Below are 27,411 nucleotides of genomic sequence, written 5' to 3' on the forward strand. Positions count from 1 at the left end.
AGGATCTCAAAGTAGGAGCGCTGATCTAGGATCGGGTCCCAATCTGTCCGTCTCATTCATTATAATCTGAAAGGCAACACTGGTCCTAGATCAGCAAGAACATTAAATAGGGTCAGCTGTTACTCAGCGCGTTGCTATCCGAACGTTTCACATCGCCGAACATTCTAGGCTCCACCCCCTTTACCTGCAAACTGTCTCTCGGACGTCCCCCTGGCGCCAAACTTGGTGACCAGCTTCCCGTTAGACTGGAAGATGAAGACGCAGCACGCCTTGTTGTCCACGGCGATGATGTGTCCGTTCCTGTCCACTGCCACGCCCTTAGGGCCCAACAGACGCCCCGCCCCGATCTTATTCTGAGTGGGAGAAGGAGGAGGCAATTCAACATGTAGAATTGTCAGGAAAGTAACGGAAAATTACAGCCAATATGTTTTTTTGTGGTTAGAGTCAATAGAACGGCTGTCATTCATTTAAGGTGTGTCTTACCCAGAATCCTTAGTAAAATAACAAAGCGGTCACCAAGCCTCTGTTTTTGGTAGGTAGCTGAGGGACGGGCCTGGAATAATGTGACCACTGTCAAATTCATAGACGGAGCTATGGATGCAAGGACTGATCATCCATGATAATGAAATGATAGTTTTAACCATGTTTTGAGGCTATTTGTTGTTTGTTTACATTTACTTTGTTTACAAACAATGGAGTAAAACAAGCTTTTATTTTGGGTTCTGATGGGAAATGACAGTTGAACTAAAATCCTGAGGCATTTCTACGTTATATACATTAAGAATCAATGGCTATATATCAATCATTTATAAGTGGGGGGGGAATGTATGTAGCAACTAAGAATTCTAGCTTTAAAATTAGAGAGGGAATCTCATGACCTCTGATGACCTCGTGACCTCTTACCTTGAACTTCCCATCGGAGGAGAAGATGCTGACCCATCGGTTGTCGTAGTCGGCCACGATGATGTCCCCGTTCATATCCACGGTAACGCCCGTGGGTCGCTGCAGTTGCCCCGGCGACCGACCTCTGACCCCAAACCTCATTTTGAATTGCCCGTCATTGGAGAACACCTGTCGACAGGGTGGGACGACTTCAATATCAAAACGAGTGTTTAGAGTAAAGTTTGGTTATAGGTCTAGCTGGTCTACCTCTTAGAATGCCCTAAGTAGTGTTTTACCACATTACCTTTCCCTCTGCTGTGTTCTATGGATGGTCTCCTACCTGTATACACTGGTTGTTACTGTCTGCTACCACCACTCTGCCGCTGCTGGAGGCTGAGATCCCCTGCAGGTTGGTGAACTCTCCCTTCTCCCTCCCTCGCGTACCTAGACCACAGGTAAACACACACGCACATGCACACGCACGCACGCACGCACACACAGACACACACACACACACACACACACACACGCACGCACGCACGCACACAGACACACAGACACACAGACACACAGACACACAGGCACACAGGCACACACACACACAGACACACACACACACACACACACACACACAGTCACATCTCTACCCTCACTTTATACATGCTTCATTATCATACCCCGTACCTGGAGAGAATAGCGTAGGAATATTGTAGTGTAGGAATAACACATGAAACAAGACCTCCTCCTTCTTTCTGGGCTGTGTTTCTGTTTCTCACAGACAGCAAGTTACACAACAACAACCACATCAATGAAACGCAGGAAGCAACAATCAGATGACCAGGTGATGGTTGTGGTAGTGTTAGGATGTGGTTGTCTTACCGACTCTGTGGATGAGTTCATCCTCGATTGGGTTTTCCTTCTTTTTAGTGCTGAACATGCTGGAGGGTCTCCTCACAGCCTTTTGTCTGACATGACCCCCTGTCCCGCCAGGACTCTTCAGCCTCCTCTTCACATCATCCGGAGACTGCAGCACATCCGAGGGCTTGACCGCCTGCAGCCGGAAGGGACTGCCCCGTACCGGCTGGCCGTAGAGGGACAAAGCGAAGGAGAACTCCCCCTCGGACCGTAGTGTGTATACCACCTCGTACGTCCCGTTCTTGTTGTCCGTCACCTCCGGTTCTGTGACACAGCGGCTTCCGTCAGCAACCGGCGTGATATTGGCCCTCAGCACCGCGTTCCCTGTCCGCACCAGCTCGCCGTCCTTGTCTTTGGTCGTCACGGTGATGCTGACATGTTGTCCGGTTGCTGCGTGGCGTAGTCCCTCTCCCGTGGCGACGGAGGTGTGGCCTACGGCTGCCGTAGTGATGAGGACGCCCAGGTTCTGGAGGGAGCGACGCAGGCCCTCTGTCTCCACCTGGCGGGCAGGTTAATTAACCACACACTCCCTGTTTATGCTAAAACGAATACAGCATGGCCCAAAGTGTGGGACTGTATCCTGTCAGTCCAGGTGTGTATCCTGTCTGTCCAGGTGTGTTTCCTGTCAGTCCAGGTGTGTTTCCTGTCTGTCCAGGTGTGTATCCTGTCAGTCCAGGTGTGTATCCTGTCTGTCCAGGTGTGTATCCTGTCTGTCCAGGTGTGTATCCTGTCAGTCCAGGTGTGTATCCAGTCTGTCCAGGTGTGTATCCTGTCAGTCCAGGTGTGTATCCTGTCTGTCCAGGTGTGTATCCTGTCAGTCCAGGTGTGTATCCTGTCTGTACTACCTGTCTGTCCAGGTGTGTATCCTGTCAGTCCAGGTGTGTATCCTGTCTGTACTACCTGTCTGTCCAGGTGTGTATCCTGTCTGTCCAGGTGTGTATCCTGTCTGTCCAGGTGTATATCCAGTCTGTCCAGGTGTGTATCCTGTCTGTCCAGGTGTATTTCCTGTCTGTCCAGGTGTATATCCAGTCTGTCCAGGTGTGTATCCTGTCTGTCCAGGTGTATATCCTGTCAGTCCAGGTGTGTATCCTGTCTGTACTACCTGTCTGTCCAGGTGTGTATCCTGTCAGTCCAGGTGTGTATCCTGTCTGTACTACCTGTCTGTCCAGGTGTGTATCCTGTCTGTCCAGGTGTGTATCCTGTATGTACTACCTGTCAGTCCAGGTGCGTATCCTGTCTGTCCAGGTGTATATCCTGTCAGTCCAGGTGTGTATCCTGTCTGTACTACCTGTCTGTCCAGGTGTGTATCCTGTCTGTCCAGGTGTGTATCCTGTCTGTCCAGGTGTGTATCCTGTATGTACTACCTGACAGTCCAGGTGTGTATCCTGTATGTACTACCTGACAGTCCAGGTGTGTATCCTGTCTGTACTACCTGTCTGTCCAGGTGTGTATCCTGTCTGTGCATCCTGTCTGTCCAGGTGTGTATCCTGTCTGTCCAGGTGTGTATCCTGTCTGTCCAGGTGTGTATCCTGTCTGTCCAGGTGTGTATCCTGTATTTACTACCTGTCTGTCCAGGTGTGTATGCTGTCTGTCCAGGTGTGTATCCTGTCTGTCCAGGTGTGTATCCTGTCTGTCCAGGTGTGTATCCTGTATGTACTACCTGACAGTCCAGGTGTCTATCCTGTATGTACTACCTGACAGTCCAGGTGTGTATCCTGTATGTACTACCTGACAGTCCAGGTGTGTATCCTGTATGTACTACCTGACAGTCCAGGTGTGTATCCTGTATGTACTACCTGTCAGTCCAGGTGTGTATCCTGTATGTACTACCTGACAGTCCAGGTGTGTATCCTGTATGTACTACCTGTCAGTCCAGGTGTGTATCCTGTATGTACTACCTGACAATCCAGGTGTGTATCCTGTATGTACTACCTGTCAGTCCAGGTGTGTATCCTGTATGTACTACCTGTCAGTCCAGGTGTGTATCCTGTATGTACTACCTGACAGTCCAGGTGTGTATCCTGTATGTACTACCTGTCAGTCCAGGTGTGTATCCTGTATGTCCTACCTGACAGTCCAGGTGTGTATCCTGTATGTACTACCTGTCAGTCCAGGTGTGTATCCTGTATGTACTACCTGACAGTCCAGGTGTGTATCCTGTCTGTACTACCTGACAGTCCAGGTGTGTATCCTGTATGTACTACCTGACAGTCCAGGTGTGTATCCTGTATGTACTACCTGACAGTCCAGGTGTGTATCCTGTCTGTACTACCTGACAGTCCAGGTGTGTATCTGTCTGTACTACCTGGCAGTCCAGGTGTGTATCCTGTAGTACTACCTGACAGTCAGGTGTGTTCCTGTATGTAATACCTGACAGTCCAGGTGGTATCCTGTAGTATACTGTCAGTCCAGGTGTGTATCCTGTATGTAATACCTGTCAGTCCAGGTGGTATCTGTATGTACTACCTGACAGTCCAGGTGTGATCCTGTATGTATACTGTCAGTCCAGGTGTGTATCCTGTATGTACTACCTGACAGTCCAGGTGTGTATCCTGTATGTACTACCTGACAGTCCAGGTGTGTATCCTGTACTAACCTGTCAGTCCAGGTGTGTATCCTGATGTACTACCTGACAGTCCAGGTGTGTATCCTAGGTACTACCTGTCAGTCAGGTGTGGTATCCTGTATGTATACCTGACAGTCCAGGTTGTATCTGTTTGTACTACCTGTCAGTCCAGGTGTGTACCTGTATGTACTACCTGACAGTCCAGGTGTGTATCCTGTATCTACTACCTGACAGTCCAGGTGTGTATCCTGTATGTACTACCTGACAGTCCAGGTGTGTCTCCTGTATGTATTACCTGACAGTCCAGGTGTGTATCCTGTATGTACTACCTGATAGTCCAGGTGTGTATCCTGTTTGTACTACCTGTCAGTCCAGGTGTGTATCCTGTTTGTACTACCTGTCAGTCCAGGTGTGTATCCTGTAGTACTAACCTGACAGTCCAGGTGTGTATCCTGTATGTACTACCTGACAGTCCAGGTGTGTATCCTGTATGTACTACCTGACAGTCCAGGTGTGTATCCTGTATGTCCTACCTGTCAGTCCAGGTGTGTATCCTGTATGTACTACCTGACAGTCCAGGTGTGTATCCTGTATGTACTACCTGTCAGTCCAGTTGTGTATCCTGTATGTACTACCTGACAGTCCAGGTGTGTATCCTGTATGTACTACCTGACAGTCCAGGTGTGTATCCTGTTTGTACTACCTGTCAGTCCAGGTGTGTATCCTGTATGTACTACCTGTCAGTCCAGGTGTGTATCCTGTATGTCCTACCTGACAGTCCAGGTGTGTATCCTGTATGTACTACCTGTCAGTCCAGGTGTGTATCCTGTATCTACTACCTGACAGTCCAGGTGTGTATCCTGTATGTACTACCTGTCAGTCCAGGTGTGTATCCTGTATGTACTACCTGACAGTCCAGGTGTGTATCCTGTATGTACTACCTGACAGTCCAGGTGTGTATCCTGTATGTACTACCTGTCAGTCCAGGTGTGTATCCTGTATGTACTACCTGACAGTCCAGGTGTGTATCCTGTATGTACTACCTGTCAGTCCAGTTGTGTATCCTGTATGTACTACCTGACAGTCCAGGTGTGTATCCTGTATGTACTACCTGTCAGTCCAGGTGTGTATCCTGTATGTACTACCTGTCAGTCCAGGTGTGTATCCTGTATGTACTACCTGTCAGTCCAGGTGTGTATCCTGTATGTCCTACCTGCCATCCAGGGTGTGTATCCTGTATGTATCCTGTATCTACTACCTGACAGTCCAGGTGTGTATCCTGTATGTACTACCTGTCAGTCCAGGTGTGTATCCTGTATGTACTACCTGACAGTCCAGGTGTGTATCCTGTATGTACTACCTGTCATTCCAGGTGTGTATCCTGTATGTACTACCTGTCAGTCCAGGTGTGTATCCTGTATGTACTACCTGACAGTCCAGGTGTGTATCCTGTATGTCCTACCTGTCAGTCCAGGTGTGTATCCTGTATGTACTACCTGACAGTCCAGGTGTGTATCCTGTATGTACTACCTGTCAGTCCAGTTGTGTATCCTGTATGTACTACCTGACAGTCCAGGTGTGTATCCTGTATGTACTACCTGACAGTCCAGGTGTGTATCCTGTTTGTACTACCTGTCAGTCCAGGTGTGTATCCTGTATGTACTACCTGTCAGTCCAGGTGTGTATCCTGTATGTCCTACCTGACAGTCCAGGTGTGTATCCTGTATGTACTACCTGTCAGTCCAGGTGTGTATCCTGTATCTACTACCTGACAGTCCAGGTGTGTATCCTGTATGTACTACCTTTCAGTCCAGGTGTGTATCCTGTATGTACTACCTGACAGTCCAGGTGTGTATCCTGTATGTACTACCTGTCATTCCAGGTGTGTATCCTGTATGTACTACCTGTCGGTCCAGGTGTGTATCCTGTATGTACTACCTGTCAGTCCAGGTGTGTATCCTGTATGTACTTCCTGACAGTCCAGGTGTGTATCCTGTATGTACTACCTGACAATCCAGGTGTGTATCCTGTATGTACTACCTGTCAGTCCAGGTGTGTATCCTGTATGTACTACCTGTCAGTCCAGGTGTGTATCCTGTATGTACTACCTGTCAGTCCAGGTGTGTATCCTGTATGTACTACCTGTCAGTCCAGGTGTGTATCCTGTATGGACTACCTGACAGTCCAGGTGTGTATCCTGTATGTACTACCTGTCAGTCCAGGTGTGTATCCTGTATCTACTACCTGTCAGTCCAGGTGTGTATCCTGTATGGACTACCTGTCAGTCCAGGTGTCTATCCTGTATGTACTACCTGTCAGTCCAGGTGTGTATCCTGTATCTACTACCTGTCAGTCCAGGTGTGTATCCTGTATGTACTACCTGTCAGTCCAGGTGTCTATCCTGTATGTACTACCTGACAGTCCAGGTGTGTATCCTGTATGTACTACCTGACAGTCCAGGTGTGTATCCTGTATGTACTACCTGTCAGTCCAGGTGTGTATCCTGTATGTTCTACCTGTCAGTCCAGGTGTGTATCCTGTATGTACTACCTGTCAGTCCAGGTGTGTATCCAGTATGTACTACCTGTCAGTCAAGGTGTGTATCCTGTATGTACTACCTGTCAGTCCAGGTGTGTATCCTGTATGTACTACCTGACAGTCCAGGTGTGTATCCTGTATGTACTACCTGTCAGTCCAGGTGTGTATCCTGTATCTACTACCTGTCAGTCCAGGTGTGTATCCTGTATGTACTACCTGTCAGTCCAGGTGTCTATCCTGTATGTACTACCTGTCAGTCCAGGTGTGTATCCTGTATGTTCTACCTGACAGTCCAGGTGTGTATCCTGTATGTACTACCTGTCAGTCCAGGTGTGTATCCTGTATCTACTACCTGTCAGTCCAGGTGTGTATCCTGTGTGTACTACCTGTCAGTCCAGGTGTGTATCCTGTATGTCCTACCTGTCAGTCCAGGTGTGTATCCTGTATGTACTACCTGTCAGTCCAGGTGTGTATCCTGTATGTACTACCTGACAGTCCAGGTGTGTATCCTGTATGTACTACCTGTCAGTCCAGGTGTGTATCCTGTATGTACTACCTGTCAGTCCAGGTGTGTATCCTGTATGTACTACCTGTCAGTCCAGGTGTGTATCCTGTATGTCCTACCTGTCAGTCCAGGTGTGTATCCTGTATGTACTACCTGTCAGTCCAGTTGTGTATCCTGTATGTACTACCTGACAGTCCAGGTGTGTATCCTGTATGTACTACCTGACAGTCCAGGTGTGTATCCTGTTTGTACTACCTGTCAGTCCAGGTGTGTATCATGTATGTACTACCTGACAGTCCAGGTGTGTATCCTGTATGTACTACCTGACAGTCCAGGTGTGTATCCTGCATGTACTACCTGTCTGTCCAGGTGTGTATCCTGTATGTACTACCTGTCAGTCCAGGTGTGTATCCTGTATGTACTACCTGTCAGTACAGGTGTGTATCCTGTATGTACTACCTGTCAGTCCAGGTGTGTATCCTGTATGTACTACCTGTCAGTCCAGGTGTGTATCCTGTATGTACTAACTGTCAGTCCAGTTGTTTATCCTGTATGTACTACCTGACAGTCCAGGTGTGTATCCTGTATGTACTACCTGTCAGTCCAGTTGTGTATCCTGTATGTACTACCTGACAATCCAGGTGTGTATCCTGTATGTACTACCTGACAGTCCAGGTGTGTATCCTGTATCTACTACCTGACAGTCCAGGTGTGTATCCTGTATGTACTACCTGACAGTCCAGGTGTGTATCCTGTATGTATTACCTGACAGTCCAGGTGTGTATCCTGTATGTACTACCTGATAGTCCAGGTGTGTATCCTGTTTGTACTACCTGTCAGTCCAGGTGTGTATCCTGTTTGTACTACCTGTCAGTCCAGGTGTGTATCCTGTATGTACTACCTGACAGTCCAGGTGTGAATCCTGTATGTACTACCTGACAGTCCAGGTGTGTATCCTGTATGTACTACCTGACAGTCCAGGTGTGTATCCTGTATGACCTACCTGTCAGTCCAGTTGTGTATCCTGTATGTACTACCTGACAGTTCAGGTGTGTATCCTGTATGTACTACCTGACAGTCCAGGTGTGTATCCTGTATGTACTACCTGTCAGTCCAGGTGTGTATCCTGTATGTACTACCTGACAGTCCAGGTGTGTATCCTGTATGTACTACCTGTCAGTCCAGGTGTGTATCCTGTATGTACTACCTGACAGTCCAGGTGTGTATCCTGTATGTACTACCTGTCAGTCCAGGTGTGTATCCTATATGTACTACCTGACAGTCCAGGTGTGTATCCTGTATGTACTACCTGTCAGTCCAGGTGTGTATCCTGTATGTACTACCTGACAGTCCAGGTGTGTATCCTGTATGTACTACCTGTCAGTCCAGGTGTGTATCCTGTATGTACTACCTGACAGTCCAGGTGTGTATCCTGTATGTACTACCTGTCAGTCCAGGTGTGTATCCTGTATGTACTACCTGACAATCCAGGTGTGTATCCTGTATGTACTACCTGTCAGTCCAGGTGTGTATCCTGTATGTACTACCTGTCAGTCCAGGTGTGTATCCTGTATGTACTACCTGTCAGTCAAGGTGTGTATCCTGTATGTACTACCTGTCAGTCCAGGTGTGTATCCTGTATGTACTACCTGACAGTCCAGGTGTGTATCCTGTATGTACTACCTGTCAGTCCAGGTGTGTATCCTGTATCTACTACCTGTCAGTCCAGGTGTGTATCCTGTATGTACTACCTGTCAGTCCAGGTGTCTATCCTGTTTGTACTACCTGTCAGTCCAGGTGTGTATCATGTATGTACTACCTGACAGTCCAGGTGTGTATCCTGTATGTACTACCTGACAGTCCAGGTGTGTATCCTGCATGTACTACCTGACAGTCCAGGTGTGTATCCTGTATGTACTACCTGTCAGTCCAGGTGTGTATCCTGTATGTACTACCTGTCAGTACAGGTGTGTATCCTGTATGTACTACCTGTCAGTCCAGGTGTGTATCCTGTATGTACTACCTGTCAGTCCAGGTGTGTATCCTGTATGTACTAACTGTCAGTCCAGTTGTTTATCCTGTATGTACTACCTGACAGTCCAGGTGTGTATCCTGTATGTACTACCTGTCAGTCCAGTTGTGTATCCTGTATGTACTACCTGACAATCCAGGTGTGTATCCTGTATGTACTACCTGACAGTCCAGGTGTGTATCCTGTATCTACTACCTGACAGTCCAGGTGTGTATCCTGTATGTACTACCTGACAGTCCAGGTGTGTATCCTGTATGTATTACCTGACAGTCCAGGTGTGTATCCTGTATGTACTACCTGATAGTCCAGGTGTGTATCCTGTTTGTACTACCTGTCAGTCCAGGTGTGTATCCTGTTTGTACTACCTGTCAGTCCAGGTGTGTATCCTGTATGTACTACCTGACAGTCCAGGTGTGAATCCTGTATGTACTACCTGACAGTCCAGGTGTGTATCCTGTATGTACTACCTGACAGTCCAGGTGTGTATCCTGTATGACCTACCTGTCAGTCCAGGTGTGTATCCTGTATGTACTACCTGACAGTTCAGGTGTGTATCCTGTATGTACTACCTGACAGTCCAGGTGTGTATCCTGTATGTACTACCTGTCAGTCCAGGTGTGTATCCTGTATGTACTACCTGACAGTCCAGGTGTGTATCCTGTATGTACTACCTGTCAGTCCAGGTGTGTATCCTGTATGTACTACCTGACAGTCCAGGTGTGTATCCTGTATGTACTACCTGTCAGTCCAGGTGTGTATCCTATATGTACTACCTGACAGTCCAGGTGTGTATCCTGTATGTACTACCTGTCAGTCCAGGTGTGTATCCTGTATGTACTACCTGACAGTCCAGGTGTGTATCCTGTATGTACTACCTGTCAGTCCAGGTGTGTATCCTGTATGTACTACCTGACAGTCCAGGTGTGTATCCTGTATGTACTACCTGTCAGTCCAGGTGTGTATCCTGTATGTACTACCTGACAATCCAGGTGTGTATCCTGTATGTACTACCTGTCAGTCCAGGTGTGTATCCTGTATGTACTACCTGTCAGTCCAGGTTTGTATCCTGTATGTACTACCTGTCAGTCAAGGTGTGTATCCTGTATGTACTACCTGTCAGTCCAGGTGTGTATCCTGTATGTACTACCTGACAGTCCAGGTGTGTATCCTGTATGTACTACCTGTCAGTCCAGGTGTGTATCCTGTATCTACTACCTGTCAGTCCAGGTGTGTATCCTGTATGTACTACCTGTCAGTCCAGGTGTCTATCCTGTATGTACTACCTGTCAGTCCAGGTGTGTATCCTGTATGTACTACCTGTCAGTCCAGGTGTGTATCCTGTATGTCCTACCTGTCAGTCCAGGTGTGTATCCTGTATGTACTACCTGTCAGTCCAGTTGTGTATCCTGTATGTACTACCTGACAGTCCAGGTGTGTATCCTGTATGTACTACCTGTCAGTCCAGGTGTGTATCCTGTATCTACTACCTGTCAGTCCAGGTGTGTATCCTGTATGTACTACCTGTCTGTCCAGGTGTGTATCCTGTATGTACTACCTGTCAGTCCAGGTGTGTATCCTGTTTGTACTACCTGTCAGTCCAGGTGTGTATCCTGTTTGTACTACCTGACAGTCCAGGTGTGTATCCTGTATGTCCTACCTGTCAGTCCAGGTGTGTATCCTGTATGTCCTACCTGACAGTCCAGGTGTGTATCCTGTATGTACTACCTGTCAGTCCAGGTGTGTATCCTGTATGTACTACCTGACAGTCCAGGTGTGTATCCTGTATGTACTACCTGTCAGTCCAGGTGTGTATCCTGTATGTACTACCTGACAGTCCAGGTGTGTATCCTGTAAGTACTACCTGACAGTCCAGGTGTGTATCCTGTATGTACTACCTGTCAGTCCAGGTGTGTATCCTGTATGTCCTACCTGTCAGTCCAGGTGTGTATCCTGTATGTACTACCTGTCAGTCCAGTTGTTTATCCTGTATGTACTACCTGACAGTCCAGGTGTGTATCCTGTATGTACTACCTGACAGTCCAGGTGTGTATCCTGTATGTACTACCTGACAGTCCAGGTGTGTATCCTGTATGTCCTACCTGACAGTCCAGGTGTGTATCCTGTATGTACTACCTGTCAGTCCAGGTGTGTATCCTGTATGTACTACCTGACAGTCCAGGTGTGTATCCTGTATGTACTACCTGTCAGTCCAGGTGTGTATCCTGTATGTACTACCTGACAGTCCAGGTGTGTATCCTGTATGTACTACCTGTCAGTCCAGGTGTGTATCCTATATGTACTACCTGACAGTCCAGGTGTGTATCCTGTATGTACTACCTGTCAGTCCAGGTGTGTATCCTGTATGTACTACCTGACAGTCCAGGTGTGTATCCTGTATGTACTACCTGTCAGTCCAGGTGTGTATCCTGTATGTACTACCTGACAGTCCAGGTGTGTATCCTGTATGTACTACCTGTCAGTCCAGGTGTGTATCCTGTATGTACTACCTGACAATCCAGGTGTGTATCCTGTATGTACTACCTGTCAGTCCAGGTGTGTATCCTGTATGTACTACCTGTCAGTCCAGGTGTGTATCCTGTATGTACTACCTGTCAGTCAAGGTGTGTATCCTGTATGTACTACCTGTCAGTCCAGGTGTGTATCCTGTATGTACTACCTGACAGTCCAGGTGTGTATCCTGTATGTACTACCTGTCAGTCCAGGTGTGTATCCTGTATCTACTACCTGTCAGTCCAGGTGTGTATCCTGTATGTACTACCTGTCAGTCCAGGTGTCTATCCTGTATGTACTACCTGTCAGTCCAGGTGTGTATCCTGTATGTACTACCTGTCAGTCCAGGTGTGTATCCTGTATGTCCTACCTGTCAGTCCAGGTGTGTATCCTGTTTGTACTACCTTTCAGTCCAGTTGTGTATCCTGTATGTACTACCTGACAGTCCAGGTGTGTATCCTGTATGTACTACCTGTCAGTCCAGGTGTGTATCCTGTATCTACTACCTGTCAGTCCAGGTGTGTATCCTGTATGTACTACCTGTCTGTCCAGGTGTGTATCCTGTATGTACTACCTGTCAGTCCAGGTGTGTATCCTGTTTGTACTACCTGTCAGTCCAGGTGTGTATCCTGTTTGTACTACCTGACAGTCCAGGTGTGTATCCTGTATGTCCTACCTGTCAGTCCAGGTGTGTATCCTGTATGTCCTACCTGACAGTCCAGGTGTGTATCCTGTATGTACTACCTGTCAGTCCAGGTGTGTATCCTGTATGTACTACCTGACAGTCCAGGTGTGTATCCTGTATGTACTACCTGTCAGTCCAGGTGTGTATCCTGTATGTACTACCTGACAGTCCAGGTGTGTATCCTGTAAGTACTACCTGACAGTCCAGGTGTGTATCCTGTATGTACTACCTGTCAGTCCAGGTGTGTATCCTGTATGTCCTACCTGTCAGTCCAGGTGTGTATCCTGTATGTACTACCTGTCAGGTCCAGTTGTTTATCCTGTATGTACTACCTGACAGTCCAGGTGTGTATCCTGTATGTACTACCTGACAGTCCAGGTGTGTATCCTGTATGTACTACCTGACAGTCCAGGTGTGTATCCTGTATGTCCTACCTGACAGTCCAGGTGTGTATCCTGTATGTACTACCTGTCAGTCCAGGTGTGTATCCTGTATGTACTACCTGACAGTCCAGGTGTGTATCCTGTATGTACTACCTGTCAGTCCAGGTGTGTATCCTGTATGTACTACCTGACAGTCCAGGTGTGTATCCTGTAGTACTACCTGACAGTCCAGGTGTGTATCCTGTATGTACTACCTGTCAGTCCAGGTGTGTATCCTGTATGTCCTACCTGTCAGTCCAGGTGTGTATCCTGTATGTACTACCTGTCAGTCCAGTTGTTTATCCTGTATGTACTACCTGACAGTCCAGGTGTGTATCCTGTATGTACTACCTGACAGTCCAGGTGTGTATCCTGTATGTACTACCTGACAGTCCAGGTGTGTATCCTGGTATGTCCTACCTGACAGTCCAGGTGTGTATCCTGTATGTACTACCTGTCAGTCCAGGTGTGTATCCTGTATGTACTACCTGTCAGTCCAGTTGTGTATCCTGTATGTACTACCTGTCAGTCCAGGTGTGTATCCTGTATGTACTACCTGTCAGTCAGTGTGTCCGTAGTACTACCTGTCAGTCCGGTGTATCCTGTATGTACTACCTGCAGTCCAGTGTGTATCCTGTATGTACTACCTGTCAGTCCAGGTGTGTATCCTGTATGTACTACCTGTCAGTCCAGGATGTATCCTTATGTACTACTGTCAGTCCAGGTCGTATCCTGTATGTACTACTGTCAGTCCAGTGTGTATCCTGTATGTACTACTGACAATCCAGGTGTGTGATCCTGTATGTATACCTGACAGTCCAGTGTCCTGTATGTACTACCGTCAGTTGTGTACTGTATGTACTACCTGTCAGTCAGTGGTGTATCCTGTATGTACTACCTGTCAGTCCGGTGTGTATCCTGTATGTACTACCTGTCAGTCCAGGTGTGTATCCGGTCTGTACTACCTGTCAGTCCAGGTGTGTATCCTGTTTTGTACTACCTGTACAGTCCAGGTGTGTATCCTGTACTACCTGACATTCCAGGTGTGTATCCTGTATGTACTACCTGACTGTCCAGGTGTGTATCCTTATGTACTACCTGTCATTCCAGGTGTGTATCCTGTATGTACTACCTGACAGTCAGGTGTGTATCCTGTATGTACTACCTGTCAGTCCAGGTGTGTATCCTGTATGTACTACCTGACAGTCCAGGTGTGTATCCTGTTTGTACTACCTGTCAGTCCAGGTGTGTATCCTGTTTGTACTACCTGTCAGTCCAGGTGTGTATCCTGTATGTACTACCTGTCAGTCCAGGTGTGTATCCTGTATGTCCTACCTGACAGTCCAGGTGTGTATCCTGTATGTAGTACCTGTCAGTCCAGGTGTGTATCCTGTATGTACTACCTGACAGTCCAGGTGTGTATCCTGTATGTACTACCTGTCAGTCCAGGTGTGTATCCTGTATGTACTACCTGACAGTCCAGGTGTGTATCCTGTATGTACTACCTGTCAGTCCAGGTGTGTATCCTGTATGTACTACCTGTCAGTCCAGGTGTGTATCCTGTATGTACTACCTGTCAGTCCAGGTGTGTATCCTGTATGTACTACCTGTCAGTCCAGGTGTGTATCCTGTATGTACTACCTGTCAGTCCAGGTGTGTATCCTTTATGTACTACCTGACAGTCCAGGTGTGTATCCTGTATGTACTACCTGTCAGTCCAGGTGTGTATCCTGTATGTACTACCTGACAGTCCAGGTGTGTATCCTGTAATGTACTACCTGTCAGTCCAGGTGTGTATCCTGTATGTACTACCTGACAGTCCAGGTGTGTATCCTGTATGTACTACCTGTCAGTCCAGGTGTGTATCCTGTATGTACTACCTGACAATCCAGGTGTGTATCCTGTATGTACTACCTGTCAGTCCAGGTGTGTATCCTGTATGTACTACCTGTCAGTCCAGGTGTGTATCCTGTATGTACTACCTGTCAGTCAAGGTGTGTATCCTGTATGTACTACCTGTCAGTCCAGGTGTGTATCCTGTATGCACTACCTGACAGTCCAGGTGTGTATCCTGTATGTACTACCTGTCAGTCCAGGTGTGTATCCTGTATGTACTACCTGACAGTCCAGGTGTGTATCCTGTATGTACTACCTGTCAGTCCAGGTGTGTATCCTGTATGTACTACCTTCAGTCAGGTGTGTATCCTGTATGTACTACCTGTCAGTCCAGGGTGTATCCTGTATGTAACCTGTCAGTCCAGGTGTGTATCCTGTATGTACTACGTCAGTCCAGGTGTGTATCCTGTATGTACTACCTGACAGTCCAGGTGTGTATCCTGTATGTACTACCTGACAATCCAGTGTGTATTGTATGTACTACCTGACAGTCCAGGTGTGTATCCTGTATGTACTACCTGTCAGTCCAGGTGTGTATCCTGTATGTACTACCTGACAGTCCAGGTGTGTATCTGTATGTACTACCTTAAGTCCAGGTGTGATCCTGTATGTACTACCTGACAATCCAGGTGTGTATCCTGTATGTACTACCTGTCAGTCCAGGTGTGTATCCTGTATGTACTACCTGTCAGTCCAGGTTGTGTATCCTGTATGTACTACCTGTCAGTCAAGGTGTGATCCTGTATGTACTACCTGTCAGTCCAGGTGTGTATCCTGTATGTACTACCTGACAGTCACAGGTGTGATCCTGTATGTACTACCTGTCAGTCCAGGTGTGTATCCTGTATCTACTACCTGTCAGTCCAGGTGTGTATCCTGTATGTACTACCTGTCAGTCCAGGTGTCTATCCTGTATGTACTACCTGTCTGTCCAGGTGTGTATCCTGTATGTACTACCTGACAGTCCGGTGTGTATCCTGTATGTACTACCTGTCAGTCCAGGTGTGTATCCTGTATCTACTACCTGTCAGTCCAGGTGTGTATCCTGTATGTACTACCTGTCAGTCCAGGTGTGTATCCTTTATGTCCTTACCTGTCAGTCCAGTGTGTATCCTGTATGTCCTACCTGTCAGTCCAGGTGTGTATCCTGTATGTACTACCTGACAGTCCAGGTGTGTATCCTGTATGTACTACCTGTCAGTCCAGGTGTGTATCCTGTATGTACTACCTGACAGTCCAGGTGTGTATCCTGTATGTACTACCTGTCAGTCCAGGTGTGTATATCCAGTATGTACTACCTGTCAGTCCAGGTGTGTATCCTGTATGTCCTACCTGTCAAGTCCAGGTGTGTATCCTGTATGTACTACCTGTCAGTCCAGTTGTGTATCCTGTATGTACTACCTGACAGTCCAGGTGTGTATCCTGTATGTACTACCTGACAGTCCAGGTGTGTATCCTGTTTGTACAACCTGTCAGTCCAGGTGTGTATCCTGTATGTACTACCTGTCAGTCCAGGTGTGTATCCTGTATGTACTACCTGTCAGTCCAGGTGTGTATCCTGTATGTACTACCTGACAGTCCAGGTGTGTATCCTGTATGTACTACCTGTCAGTCCAGGTGTGTATCCTGTATGTACTACCTGACAGTCCAGGTGTGTATCCTGTATGTACTACCTGTCAGTCCAGGTGTGTATCCTGTATGTACTACCTGACAGTCCAGGTGTGTTATTCCTGTATGTACTACCTGTCAGTCCAGGTGTGTATCCTGTATGTACTACCTGACAATCAGGTGTGTATCCTGTATGTACTACCTGTCAGTCCAGGTGTGTATCCTGTATGTACTACACTGTCAGTCCAGGTGTGTATCCTGTATGTACTACCTGTCAGTCCAGGTGTGTATCCTGTATGTACTACCTGTCCGTCAGGTGTGTATCCTGTAGTACTACCTGACAGTCCAGGTGTGTATCCTGTATGTACTACCTGTCGTCCAGGTGTGTATCCTGTATGTACTACCGACAGTCAGGTGTGTATCCTGTATGTACTACCTGTCAGTCCAGGTGTGTATCCTGTATGTACTACCTGACAGTCATGTGTTGTATCCTGTATGTACTACCTGTCAGTCCAGGTGTGTATTCCTGTAGTACTAACCTGACAAGTCCAGGTGTGTATCCTGTATGTACTACCTGTCAGTCCAGGTGTGTATCCTGTATGTACTACCTGTCAGTCCAGGTGGTGTATCCTGTATGTAACTACCTGTCAGTCCAGGTTGTTATCCTGTAGTATACCTGTCAGTCCAGGTGGTATCCTGTATGTACTACTGTCAGTCCAGGTGTGTATCCTTTATGTACTACCTGACAGTCCAGGTGTGTATCCTGTATGTACTACCTGTCAGTCCAGGTGTGTATCCTGTATGTACTACCTGACAGTCCAGGTGTGTATCCTGTATGTATACCTGTCAGTCCAGGTGTGTATCCTGTATGTACTACCTGACAGTCCAGGTGTGTATCCTGTATGTACTACCTGTCAGTCCAGGTGTGTATCCTGTATGTACTACCTGACAATCCAGGTGTGTATCCTGTATGTACTACCTGTCAGTCCAGGTGTGTATCCTGTATGTACTACCTGTCAGTCCAGGTGTGTATCCTGTATGTACTACCTGTCAGTCAAGGTGTGTATCCTGTATGTACTACCTGTCAGTCCAGGTGTGTATCCTGTATGCACTACCTGACAGTCCAGGTGTGTATCCTGTATGTACTACCTGTCAGTCCAGGTGTGTATCCTGTATGTACTACCTGACATTCCAGGTGTGTATCCTGTATGTACTACCTGTCAGTCCAGGTGTGTATCCTGTATGTACTACCTGTCAGTCCAGGTGTGTATCCTGTATGTACTACCTGTCAGTCCAGGTGTGTATCCTGTATGTACTACCTGACAGTCCAGGTGTGTATCCTGTATGTACTACCTGACAATCCAGGTGTGTATCCTGTATGTACTACCTGACAGTCCAGGTGTGTATCCTGTATGTACTACCTGTCAGTCCAGGTGTGTATCCTGTATGTACTACCTGACAGTCCAGGTGTGTATCCTGTATGTACTACCTTACAGTCCAGGTGTGTATCCTGTATGTACTACCTGACAATCCAGGTGTGTATCCTGTATGTACTACCTGTCAGTCCAGGTGTGTATCCTGTATGTACTACCTGTCAGTCCAGGTGTGTATCCTGTATGTACTACCTGTCAGTCAAGGTGTGTATCCTGTATGTACTACCTGTCAGTCCAGGTGTGTATCCTGTATGTACTACCTGACAGTCCAGGTGTGAATCCTGTATGTACTACCTGTCAGTCCAGGTGTGTATCCTGTATCTACTACCTGTCAGTCCAGGTGTGTATCCTGTATGTACTACCTGTCAGTCCAGGTGTCTATCCTGTATGTACTACCTGTCTGTCCAGGTGTGTATCCTGTATGTACTACCTGACAGGTCCAGGTGTGTATCCTGTATGTACTACCTGTCAGTCCAGGTGTGTATCCTGTATCTACTACCTGTCAGTCCAGGTGTGTATCCTGTATGTACTACCTTCAGTCCAGGTGTGTATCCTGTATGTCCTACCTGTCAGTCCAGGTGTGTATCCTGTATGTACTACCTGTCAGTCCAGGTGTGTATCCTGTATGTACTACCTGACAGTCCAGGTGTGTATCCTGTATGTACTACCTGTCAGTCCAGGTGTGTATCCTGTATGTACTACCTGACAGTCCAGGTGTTTATCCTGTATGTACTACCTGTCAGTCCAGGTGTGTATCCAGTATGTACTACCTGTCAGTCCAGGTGTGTATCCTGTATGTCCTACCTGTCAGTCCAGGTGTGTATCCTGTATGTACTACCTGTCAGTCCAGTTGTGTATCCTGTATGTACTACCTGACAGTCCAGGTGTGTATCCTGTATGTACTACCTGACAGTCCAGGTGTGTATCCTGTTTGTACAACCTGTCAGTCCAGGTGTGTATCCTGTATGTACTACTGTCACCAGGTGTGTATCCTGTATGTACTACCTGTCAGTCCAGGGTGTATCCTGTATGTACTACCTGACAGTCAGGTGTGTACTCCTGTATGTATACCGTCAGGACAGGTGTGTATCCTGTATGTACTACCTGACAGTCCAGGTGTGTATCCTGTATTGTACTACTGTCAGTCCAGGTGTGTATCCTGATGTACTACCTGACAGTCCAGGTGTGTATCCTGTATGTACTACCTGTCAGTCCAGGTGTGTATCCTGTATGTACTACCTGACATCAGGTGTGTATCCTGTATGTAACTACCTGTCAGTCCAGGTGTGTATCCTGTATGTACTACCTGTCAGTCCAGGTGTGTATCCGTATGTACTACCTGTCAGTCAAGGGGTGTATCCTGTATGTACTACTGTCAGTCCAGGTGTGTATCCTGTATGTACTACCTGTACAGTCCAGGTGTGTATCCTGTATGTACTACCTGTCAGTCCAGGTGTGTATCCTGTATCTACTACCTGTCAGTCCAGGTGTGTATCCTGTATGTACTACCTGTCAGTCCAGGTGTGTATCCTGTATGTACTACCTGACAGTCCAGGTGTGTATCCTGTATGTACTACCTGTCAGTCCAGGAGTGTATCCTGTATGTACTACCTGTCAGTCCAGGTGTGTATCCTGTATGTACTACCTGTCAGTCCAGGTGTGTATCCTGTATGTACTACCTGACAGTCCAGGTGTGTATCCTGTATGTACTACCTGACAATCCAGGTGTGTATCCTGTATGTACTACCTGACAGTCCAGGTGTGTATCCTGTATGTACTACCTGTCAGTCCAGGTGTGTATCCTGTATGTACTACCTGACAGTCCAGGTGTGTATCCTGTATGTACTACCTTACAGTCCAGGTGTGTATCCTGTATGTACTACCTGACAATCCAGGTGTGTATCCTGTATGTACTACCTGTCAGTCCAGGTGTGTATCCTGTATGTACTACCTGTCAGTCCAGGTGTGTATCCTGTATGTACTACCTGTCAGTCAAGGTGTGTATCCTGTATGTACTACCTGTCAGTCCAGGTGTGTATCCTGTATGTACTACCTGACAGTCCAGGTGTGAATCCTGTATGTACTACCTGTCAGTCCAGGTGTGTATCCTGTATCTACTACCTGTCAGTCCAGGTGTGTATCCTGTATGTACTACCTGTCAGTCCAGGTGTCTATCCTGTATGTACTACCTGTCTGTCCAGGTGTGTATCCTGTATGTACTACCTGACAGTCCAGGTGTGTATCCTGTATGTACTACCTGTCAGTCCAGGTGTGTATCCTGTATCTACTACCTGTCAGTCCAGGTGTGTATCCTGTATGTACTACCTGTCAGTCCAGGTGTGTATCCTGTATGTCCTACCTGTCAGTCCAGGTGTGTATCCTGTATGTACTACCTGTCAGTCCAGGTGTGTATCCTGTATGTACTACCTGACAGTCCAGGTGTGTATCCTGTATGTACTACCTGTCAGTCCAGGTGTGTATCCTGTATGTACTACCTGACAGTCCAGGTGTGTATCCTGTATGTACTACCTGTCAGTCCAGGTGTGTATCCAGTATGTACTACCTGTCAGTCCAGGTGTGTATCCTGTATGTCCTACCTGTCAGTCCAGGTGTGTATCCTGTATGTACTACCTGTCAGTCCAGTTGTGTATCCTGTATGTACTACCTGACAGTCCAGGTGTGTATCCTGTATGTACTACCTGACAGTCCAGGTGTGTATCCTGTATGTACTACCTGACAGTCCAGGTGTGTATCCTGTTTGTACTACCTGTCAGTCCAGGTGTGTATCCTGTTTGTACTACCTGACAGTCCAGGTGTGTATCCTGTATGTACTACCTGTCAGTCCAGGTGTGTATCCTGTATGTACTACCTGACAGTCCAGGTGTGTATCCTGTATGTACTACCTGTCAGTCCAGGTGTGTATCCTGTATGTACTACCTGTCAGTCCAGGTGTGTATCCTGTATGTACTACCTGTCAGTCCAGGTGTGTATCCTGTATGTACTACCTGTCAGTCCAGGTGTGTATCCTGTATGTAATACCTGTCAGTCCAGTTGTTTATCCTGTATGTTCTACCTGACAGTCCAGGTGTGTATCCTGTATGTACTACCTGTCATTCCAGTTGTGTATCCTGTATGTACTACCTGACAATCCAGGTGTGTATCCTGTATGTACTACCTGACAGTCCAGGTGTGTATCCTGTATGTACTACCTGACAGTCCAGGTGTGTCCTGTATGTACTACCTGACAGTCCAGGTGTGTATCCTGTATGTACTACCTGTCAGTCCAGGTGTGTATCCTGTCTGTACTACCTGTCAGTCCAGGTGTGTATCCTGTATGTACTACCTGACAGTCCAGGTGTGTATCCTGTATGTACTACCTGACAGTCCAGGTGTGTATCCTGTATGTCCTACCTGTCAGTCCAGGTGTGTATCCTGTATGTACTACCTGTCAGTCCAGTTGTGTATCCTGTATGTACTACCTGTCAGTCCAGGTGTGTATCCTGTACGTACTACCTGTCAGTCCAGGTGTGTATCCTGTATGTACTACCTGTCAGTCCAGGTGTGTATCCTGTATGTACTACCTGACAGTCCAGGTGTGTATCCTGTATGTACTGCCTGACAGTCCAGGTGTGTATCCTGTATGTACTACCTGACAGTCCAGGTGTGTATCCTGTATGTACTACCAGACAGTCCAGGTGTGTATCCTGTATGTACTACCTGTCATTCCAGGTGTGTATCCTGTATGTACTACCTGTCAGTCCAGGTGTGTATCCTGTATGTCCTACCTGACAGTCCAGGTGTGTATCCTGTATGTACTACCTGTCAGTCCAGGTGTGTATCCTGTATGTACTACCTGACAGTCCAGGTGTGTATCCTGTATGTACTACCTGTCAGTCCAGGTGTGTATCCAGTATGTACTACCTGTCAGTCCAGGTTTGTATCCTGTATGTCCTACCTGTCAGTCCAGGTGTGTATCCTGTATGTACTACCTGTCAGTCCAGTTGTGTATCCTGTATGTACTACCTGACAGTCCAGGTGTGTATCATGTATGTACTACCTGACAGTCCAGGTGTGTATCCTGTTTGTACAACCTGTCAGTCCAGGTGTGTATCCTGTATGTACTACCTGACAGTCCAGGTGTGTATCCTGTATGTTCTACCTGACAGTCCAGGTGTGTATCCTGTATGTACTACCTGACAGTCCAGGTGTGTATCCTGTATGTACTACCTGTCAGTCCAGGTGTGTATCCTGTATGTACTACCTGTCAGTCCAGGTGTGTATCCTGTATGTACTACCTGTCAGTCCAGGTGTGTATCCTGTATGTACTACCTGTCAGTCCAGGTGTGTATCCTGTATGTACTACCTGTCAGTCCAGTTGTTTATCCTGTATGTACTACCTGACAGTCCAGGTGTGTATCCTGTATGTACTACCTGTCAGTCCAGTTGTGTATCCTGTATGTACTACCTGACAATCCAGGTGTGTATCCTGTATGTACTACCTGACAGTCCAGGTGTGTATCCTGTATGTACTACCTGACAGTCCAGGTGTGTCCTGTATGTACTACCTGACAGTCCAGGTGTGTATCCTGTATGTACTACCTGTCAGTCCAGGTGTGTATCCTGTCTGTATTACCTGTCAGTCCAGGTGTGTATCCTGTATGTACTACCTGACAGTCCAGGTGTGTATCCTGTATGTACTACCTGACAGTCCAGGTGTGTATCCTGTATGTCCTACCTGTCAGTCCAGGTGTGTATCCTGTATGCACTACCTGTCAGTCCAGTTGTGTATCCTGTATGTACTACCTGTCAGTCCAGGTGTGTATCCTGTACGTACTACCTGTCAGTCCAGGTGTGTATCCTGTATGTACTACCTGTCAGTCCAGGTGTGTATCCTGTATGTACTACCTGACAGTCCAGGTGTGTATCCTGTATGTACTACCTGACAGTCCTTGTGTGTATCCTGTATGTACTACCTGACAGTCCAGGTGTGTATCCTGTATGTACTACCAGACAGTCCAGGTGTGTATCCTGTATGTACTACCTGTCAGTCCAGGTGTGTATCCTGTATGTACTACCTGTCAGTCCAGGTGTGTATCCTGTATGTCCTACCTGAGAGTCCAGGTGTGTATCCTGTATGTACTACCTGTCAGTCCAGGTGTGTATCCTGTATGTACTACCTGACAGTCCAGGTGTGTATCCTGTATGTACTACCTGTCAGTCCAGGTGTGTATCCTGTATGTACTACCTGACAGTCCAGGTGTGTATCCTGTATGTACTACCTGACAGTCCAGGTGTGTATCCTGTATGTACTACCTGTCAGTCCAGGTGTGTATCCTGTATGTCCTACCTGTCAGTCCAGGTGTGTATCCTGTATGTACTACCTGTCAGTCCAGTTGTTTATCCTGTATGTACTACCTGACAGTCCAGGTGTGTATCCTGTATGTACTACCTGACAGTCCAGGTGTGTATCCTGTATGTACTACCTGACAGTCCAGGTGTGTATCCTGTATGTCCTACCTGACAGTCCAGGTGTGTATCCTGTATGTACTACCTGTCAGTCCAGTTGTGTATCCTGTATGTACTACCTGACAATCCAGGTGTGTATCCTGTATGTACTACCTGACAGTCCAGGTGTGTATCCTGTATGTACTACCTGTCAGTCCAGGTGTGTATCCTGTATCTACTACCTGTCAGTCCAGGTGTGTATCCTGTATCTACTACCTGTCAGTCCAGGTGTGTATCCTGTATGTACTACCTGTCAGTCCAGGTGTGTATCCTGTATGTCCTACCTGTCAGTCCAGGTGTGTATCCTGTATGTACTACCTGTCAGTCCAGGTGTGTATCCTGTATCTACTACCTGTCAGTCCAGGTGTGTATCCTGTATGTACTACCTGTCAGTCCAGGTGTGTATCCTGTATGTCCTACCTGTCAGTCCAGGTGTGTATCCTGTATGTACTACCTGTCAGTCCAGGTGTGTATCCTGTATGTACTACCTGACAGTCCAGGTGTGTATCCTGTATGTACTACCTGTCAGTCCAGGTGTGTATCCTGTATGTACTACCTGACAGTCCAGGTGTGTATCCTGTATGTACTACCTGTCAGTCCAGGTGTGTATCCTGTATGTACTACCTGTCAGTCCAGGTGTGTATCCTGTATGTACTACCTGTCAGTCCAGGTGTGTATCCTGTATGTACTACCTGTCAGTCCAGTTGTGTATCCTGTATGTACTACCTGACAGTCCAGGTGTGTATCCTGTATGTACTACCTGACAGTCCAGGTGTGTATCCTGTTTGTACTACCTGTCAGTCCAGGTGTGTATCCTGTTTGTACTACCTGACAGTCCAGGTGTGTATCCTGTATGTACTACCTGTCAGTCCAGGTGTGTATCCTGTATGTACTACCTGACAGTCCAGGTGTGTATCCTGTATGTACTACCTGTCAGTCCAGGTGTGTATCCTGTATGTACTACCTGTCAGTCCAGGTGTGTATCCTGTATGTACTACCTGTCAGTCCAGGTGTGTATCCTGTATGTACTACCTGTCAGTCCAGGTGTGTATCCTGTATGTACTACCTGTCAGTCCAGGTGTTTATCCTGTATGTTCTACCTGACAGTCCAGGTGTGTATCCTGTATGTACTACCTGTCAGTCCAGTTGTGTATCCTGTATGTACTACCTGACAATCCAGGTGTGTATCCTGTATGTACTACCTGACAGTCCAGGTGTGTATCCTGTATGTACTACCTGACAGTCCAGGTGTGTCCTGTATGTACTACCTGACAGTCCAGGTGTGTATCCTGTATGTACTACCTGTCAGTCCAGGTGTGTATCCTGTCTGTACTACCTGTCAGTCCAGGTGTGTATCCTGTATGTACTACCTGACAGTCCAGGTGTGTATCCTGTATGTACTACCTGACAGTCCAGGTGTGTATCCTGTATGTCCTACCTGTCAGTCCAGGTGTGTATCCTGTATGTACTACCTGTCAGTCCAGTTGTGTATCCTGTATGTACTACCTGTCAGTCCAGGTGTGTATCCTGTATGTACTACCTGTCAGTCCAGGTGTGTATCCTGTATGTACTACCTGACAGTCCAGGTGTGTATCCTGTATGTACTACCTGACAGTCCAGGTGTGTATCCTGTATGTACTACCTGACAGTCCAGGTGTGTATCCTGTATGTACTACCAGACAGTCCAGGTGTGTTTCCTGTATGTACTACCTGTCATTCCAGGTGTGTATCCTGTATGTACTACCTGTCAGTCCAGGTGTGTATCCTGTATGTCCTACCTGACAGTCCAGGTGTGTATCCTGTATGTACTACCTGTCAGTCCAGGTGTGTATCCTGTATGTACTACCTGACAGTCCAGGTGTGTATCCTGTATGTACTACCTGTCAGTCCAGGTGTGTATCCTGTATGTACTACCTGACAGTCCAGGTGTGTATCCTGTATGTACTACCTGACAGTCCAGGTGTGTATCCTGTATGTACTACCTGTCAGTCCAGGTGTGTATCCTGTATGTCCTACCTGTCAGTCCAGGTGTGTATCCTGTATGTACTACCTGTCAGTCCAGTTGTTTATCCTGTATGTACTACCTGACAGTCCAGGTGTGTATCCTGTATGTACTACCTGACAGTCCAGGTGTGTATCCTGTATGTACTACCTGACAGTCCAGGTGTGTATCCTGTATGTCCTACCTGACAGTCCAGGTGTGTATCCTGTATGTACTACCTGTCAGTCCAGTTGTGTATCCTGTATGTACTACCTGACAATCCAGGTGTGTATCCTGTATGTACTAGCTGACAGTCCAGGTGTGTATCCTGTATGTACTACCTGTCAGTCCAGTTGTGTATCCTGTATGTACTACCTGTCAGTCCAGGTGTGTATCCTGTATGTACTACCTGTCAGTCCAGTTGTGTATCCTGTATGTACTACCTGTCAGTCCAGGTGTGTATCCTGTATGTACTACCTGTCAGTCCAGGTGTGTATCCTGTCTGTACTACCTGTCAGTCCAGGTGTGTATCCTGTATGTACTACCTGACAGTCCAGGTGTGTATCCTGTATGTACTACCTGTCAGTCCAGGTGTGTATCCTGTATGTACTACCTGTCAGTCCAGGTGTGTATCCTGTATGTACTACCTGACAGTCCAGGTGTGTATCCTGTATGTACTACCTGACAGTCCAGGTGTGTATCCTGTATGTACTACCTGTCAGTCCAGGTGTGTATCCTGTATGTACTACCTGACAATCCAGGTGTGTATCCTGTATGTACTACCTGTCAGTCCAGGTGTGTATCCTGTATGTACTACCTGTCAGTCCAGGTGTGTATCCTGTATGTACTACCTGTCAGTCCAGGTCTGTATCCTGTATGTACTACCTGTCAGTCCAGGTCTGTATCCTTTATGTACTACCTGTCAGTCCAGGTCTGTATCCTGTATGTACTACCTGTCAGTCCAGATGTGTATCCTGTATGTACTACCTGACAGTCCAGCTGTGTATCCTGTATGTACTACCTGTCAGTCCAGGTGTGTATCCTGTATGTACTACCTGTCAGTCCAGGTGTGTATCCTGTATGTACTACCTGTCAGTCCAGGTGTGTATCCTGTATGTAATACCTGTCAGTCCAGGTGTGTATCCTGTATGTACTACCTGACAGTCCAGGTGTGTATCCTGTATGTACTACCTGTCAGTCCAGTTGTGTATCCTGTATGTACTACCTGTCAGTCCAGGTGTGTATCCTGTATGTACTACCTGACAGTCCAGGTGTGTATCCTATATGTACTACCTGTCAGTCCAGGTGTGTATCCTGTATGTACTACCTGACAGTCCAGGTGTGTATCCTGTATGTACTACCTGTCAGTCCAGGTGTGTATCCTGTATGTACTACCTGTCAGTCCAGGTGTGTATCCTGTATGTACTACCTGTCAGTCCAGGTGTGTATCCTGTATGTACTAACTGTCAGTCCAGTTGTTTATCCTGTATGTACTACCTGACAGTCCAGGTGTGTATCCTGTATTTATTACCTGACAGTCCAGGTGTGTATATTGTATGTACTACCTGACAGTCCAGGTGTGTATCCTGTTTGTACTACCTGTCAGTCCAGGTGTGTATCCTGTTTGTACTACCTGTCAGTCCAGGTGTGTATCCTGTATGTACTACCTGACAGTCCAGGTGTGTATCCTGTATGTACTACCTGACAGTCCAGGTGTGTCCTGTATGTACTACCTGACAGTCCAGGTGTGTATCTTGTATGTCCTACTTGTCAGTCCAGGTGTGTATCCTGTATGTACTACCTGACAGTCCAGGTGTGTATCCTGTATGTACTACCTGTCAGTCCAGTTGTGTTACCTGTATGTACTACCTGACAGTCCAGGTGTGTATCCTGTATGTACTACATGTCAGTCCAGGTGTGTATCCTGTATCT

General features: G+C 47.2%; 1 protein-coding gene across 4 annotated transcripts in view; it reads right to left on the minus strand.

The window, feature by feature from the left end:
* trim3b (tripartite motif containing 3b) overlaps nucleotides 1-27,411 on the minus strand; it is a 103,471-nt gene that overhangs the window by 12,562 nt on the left and 63,498 nt on the right. For all 4 annotated transcript variants that reach the window (XM_029770359.1, XM_029770363.1, XM_029770361.1 and 1 more), the window contains 4 exons: nucleotides 1,762-2,296; nucleotides 1,223-1,326; nucleotides 904-1,071; nucleotides 185-353 (listed from right to left, as the gene is read on the minus strand). In XM_029770359.1, coding sequence (XP_029626219.1) covers nucleotides 185-353; nucleotides 904-1,071; nucleotides 1,223-1,326; nucleotides 1,762-2,296 — 976 coding nt within the window. The remainder of the gene's footprint in view (nucleotides 1-184; nucleotides 354-903; nucleotides 1,072-1,222; nucleotides 1,327-1,761; nucleotides 2,297-27,411) is intronic.

The sequence above is a fragment of the Salmo trutta genome, chromosome 12 (genome assembly GCF_901001165.1).
Source record: "Salmo trutta chromosome 12, fSalTru1.1, whole genome shotgun sequence".
NCBI classification, from domain to species: Eukaryota; Metazoa; Chordata; class Actinopteri; order Salmoniformes; family Salmonidae; genus Salmo; species Salmo trutta.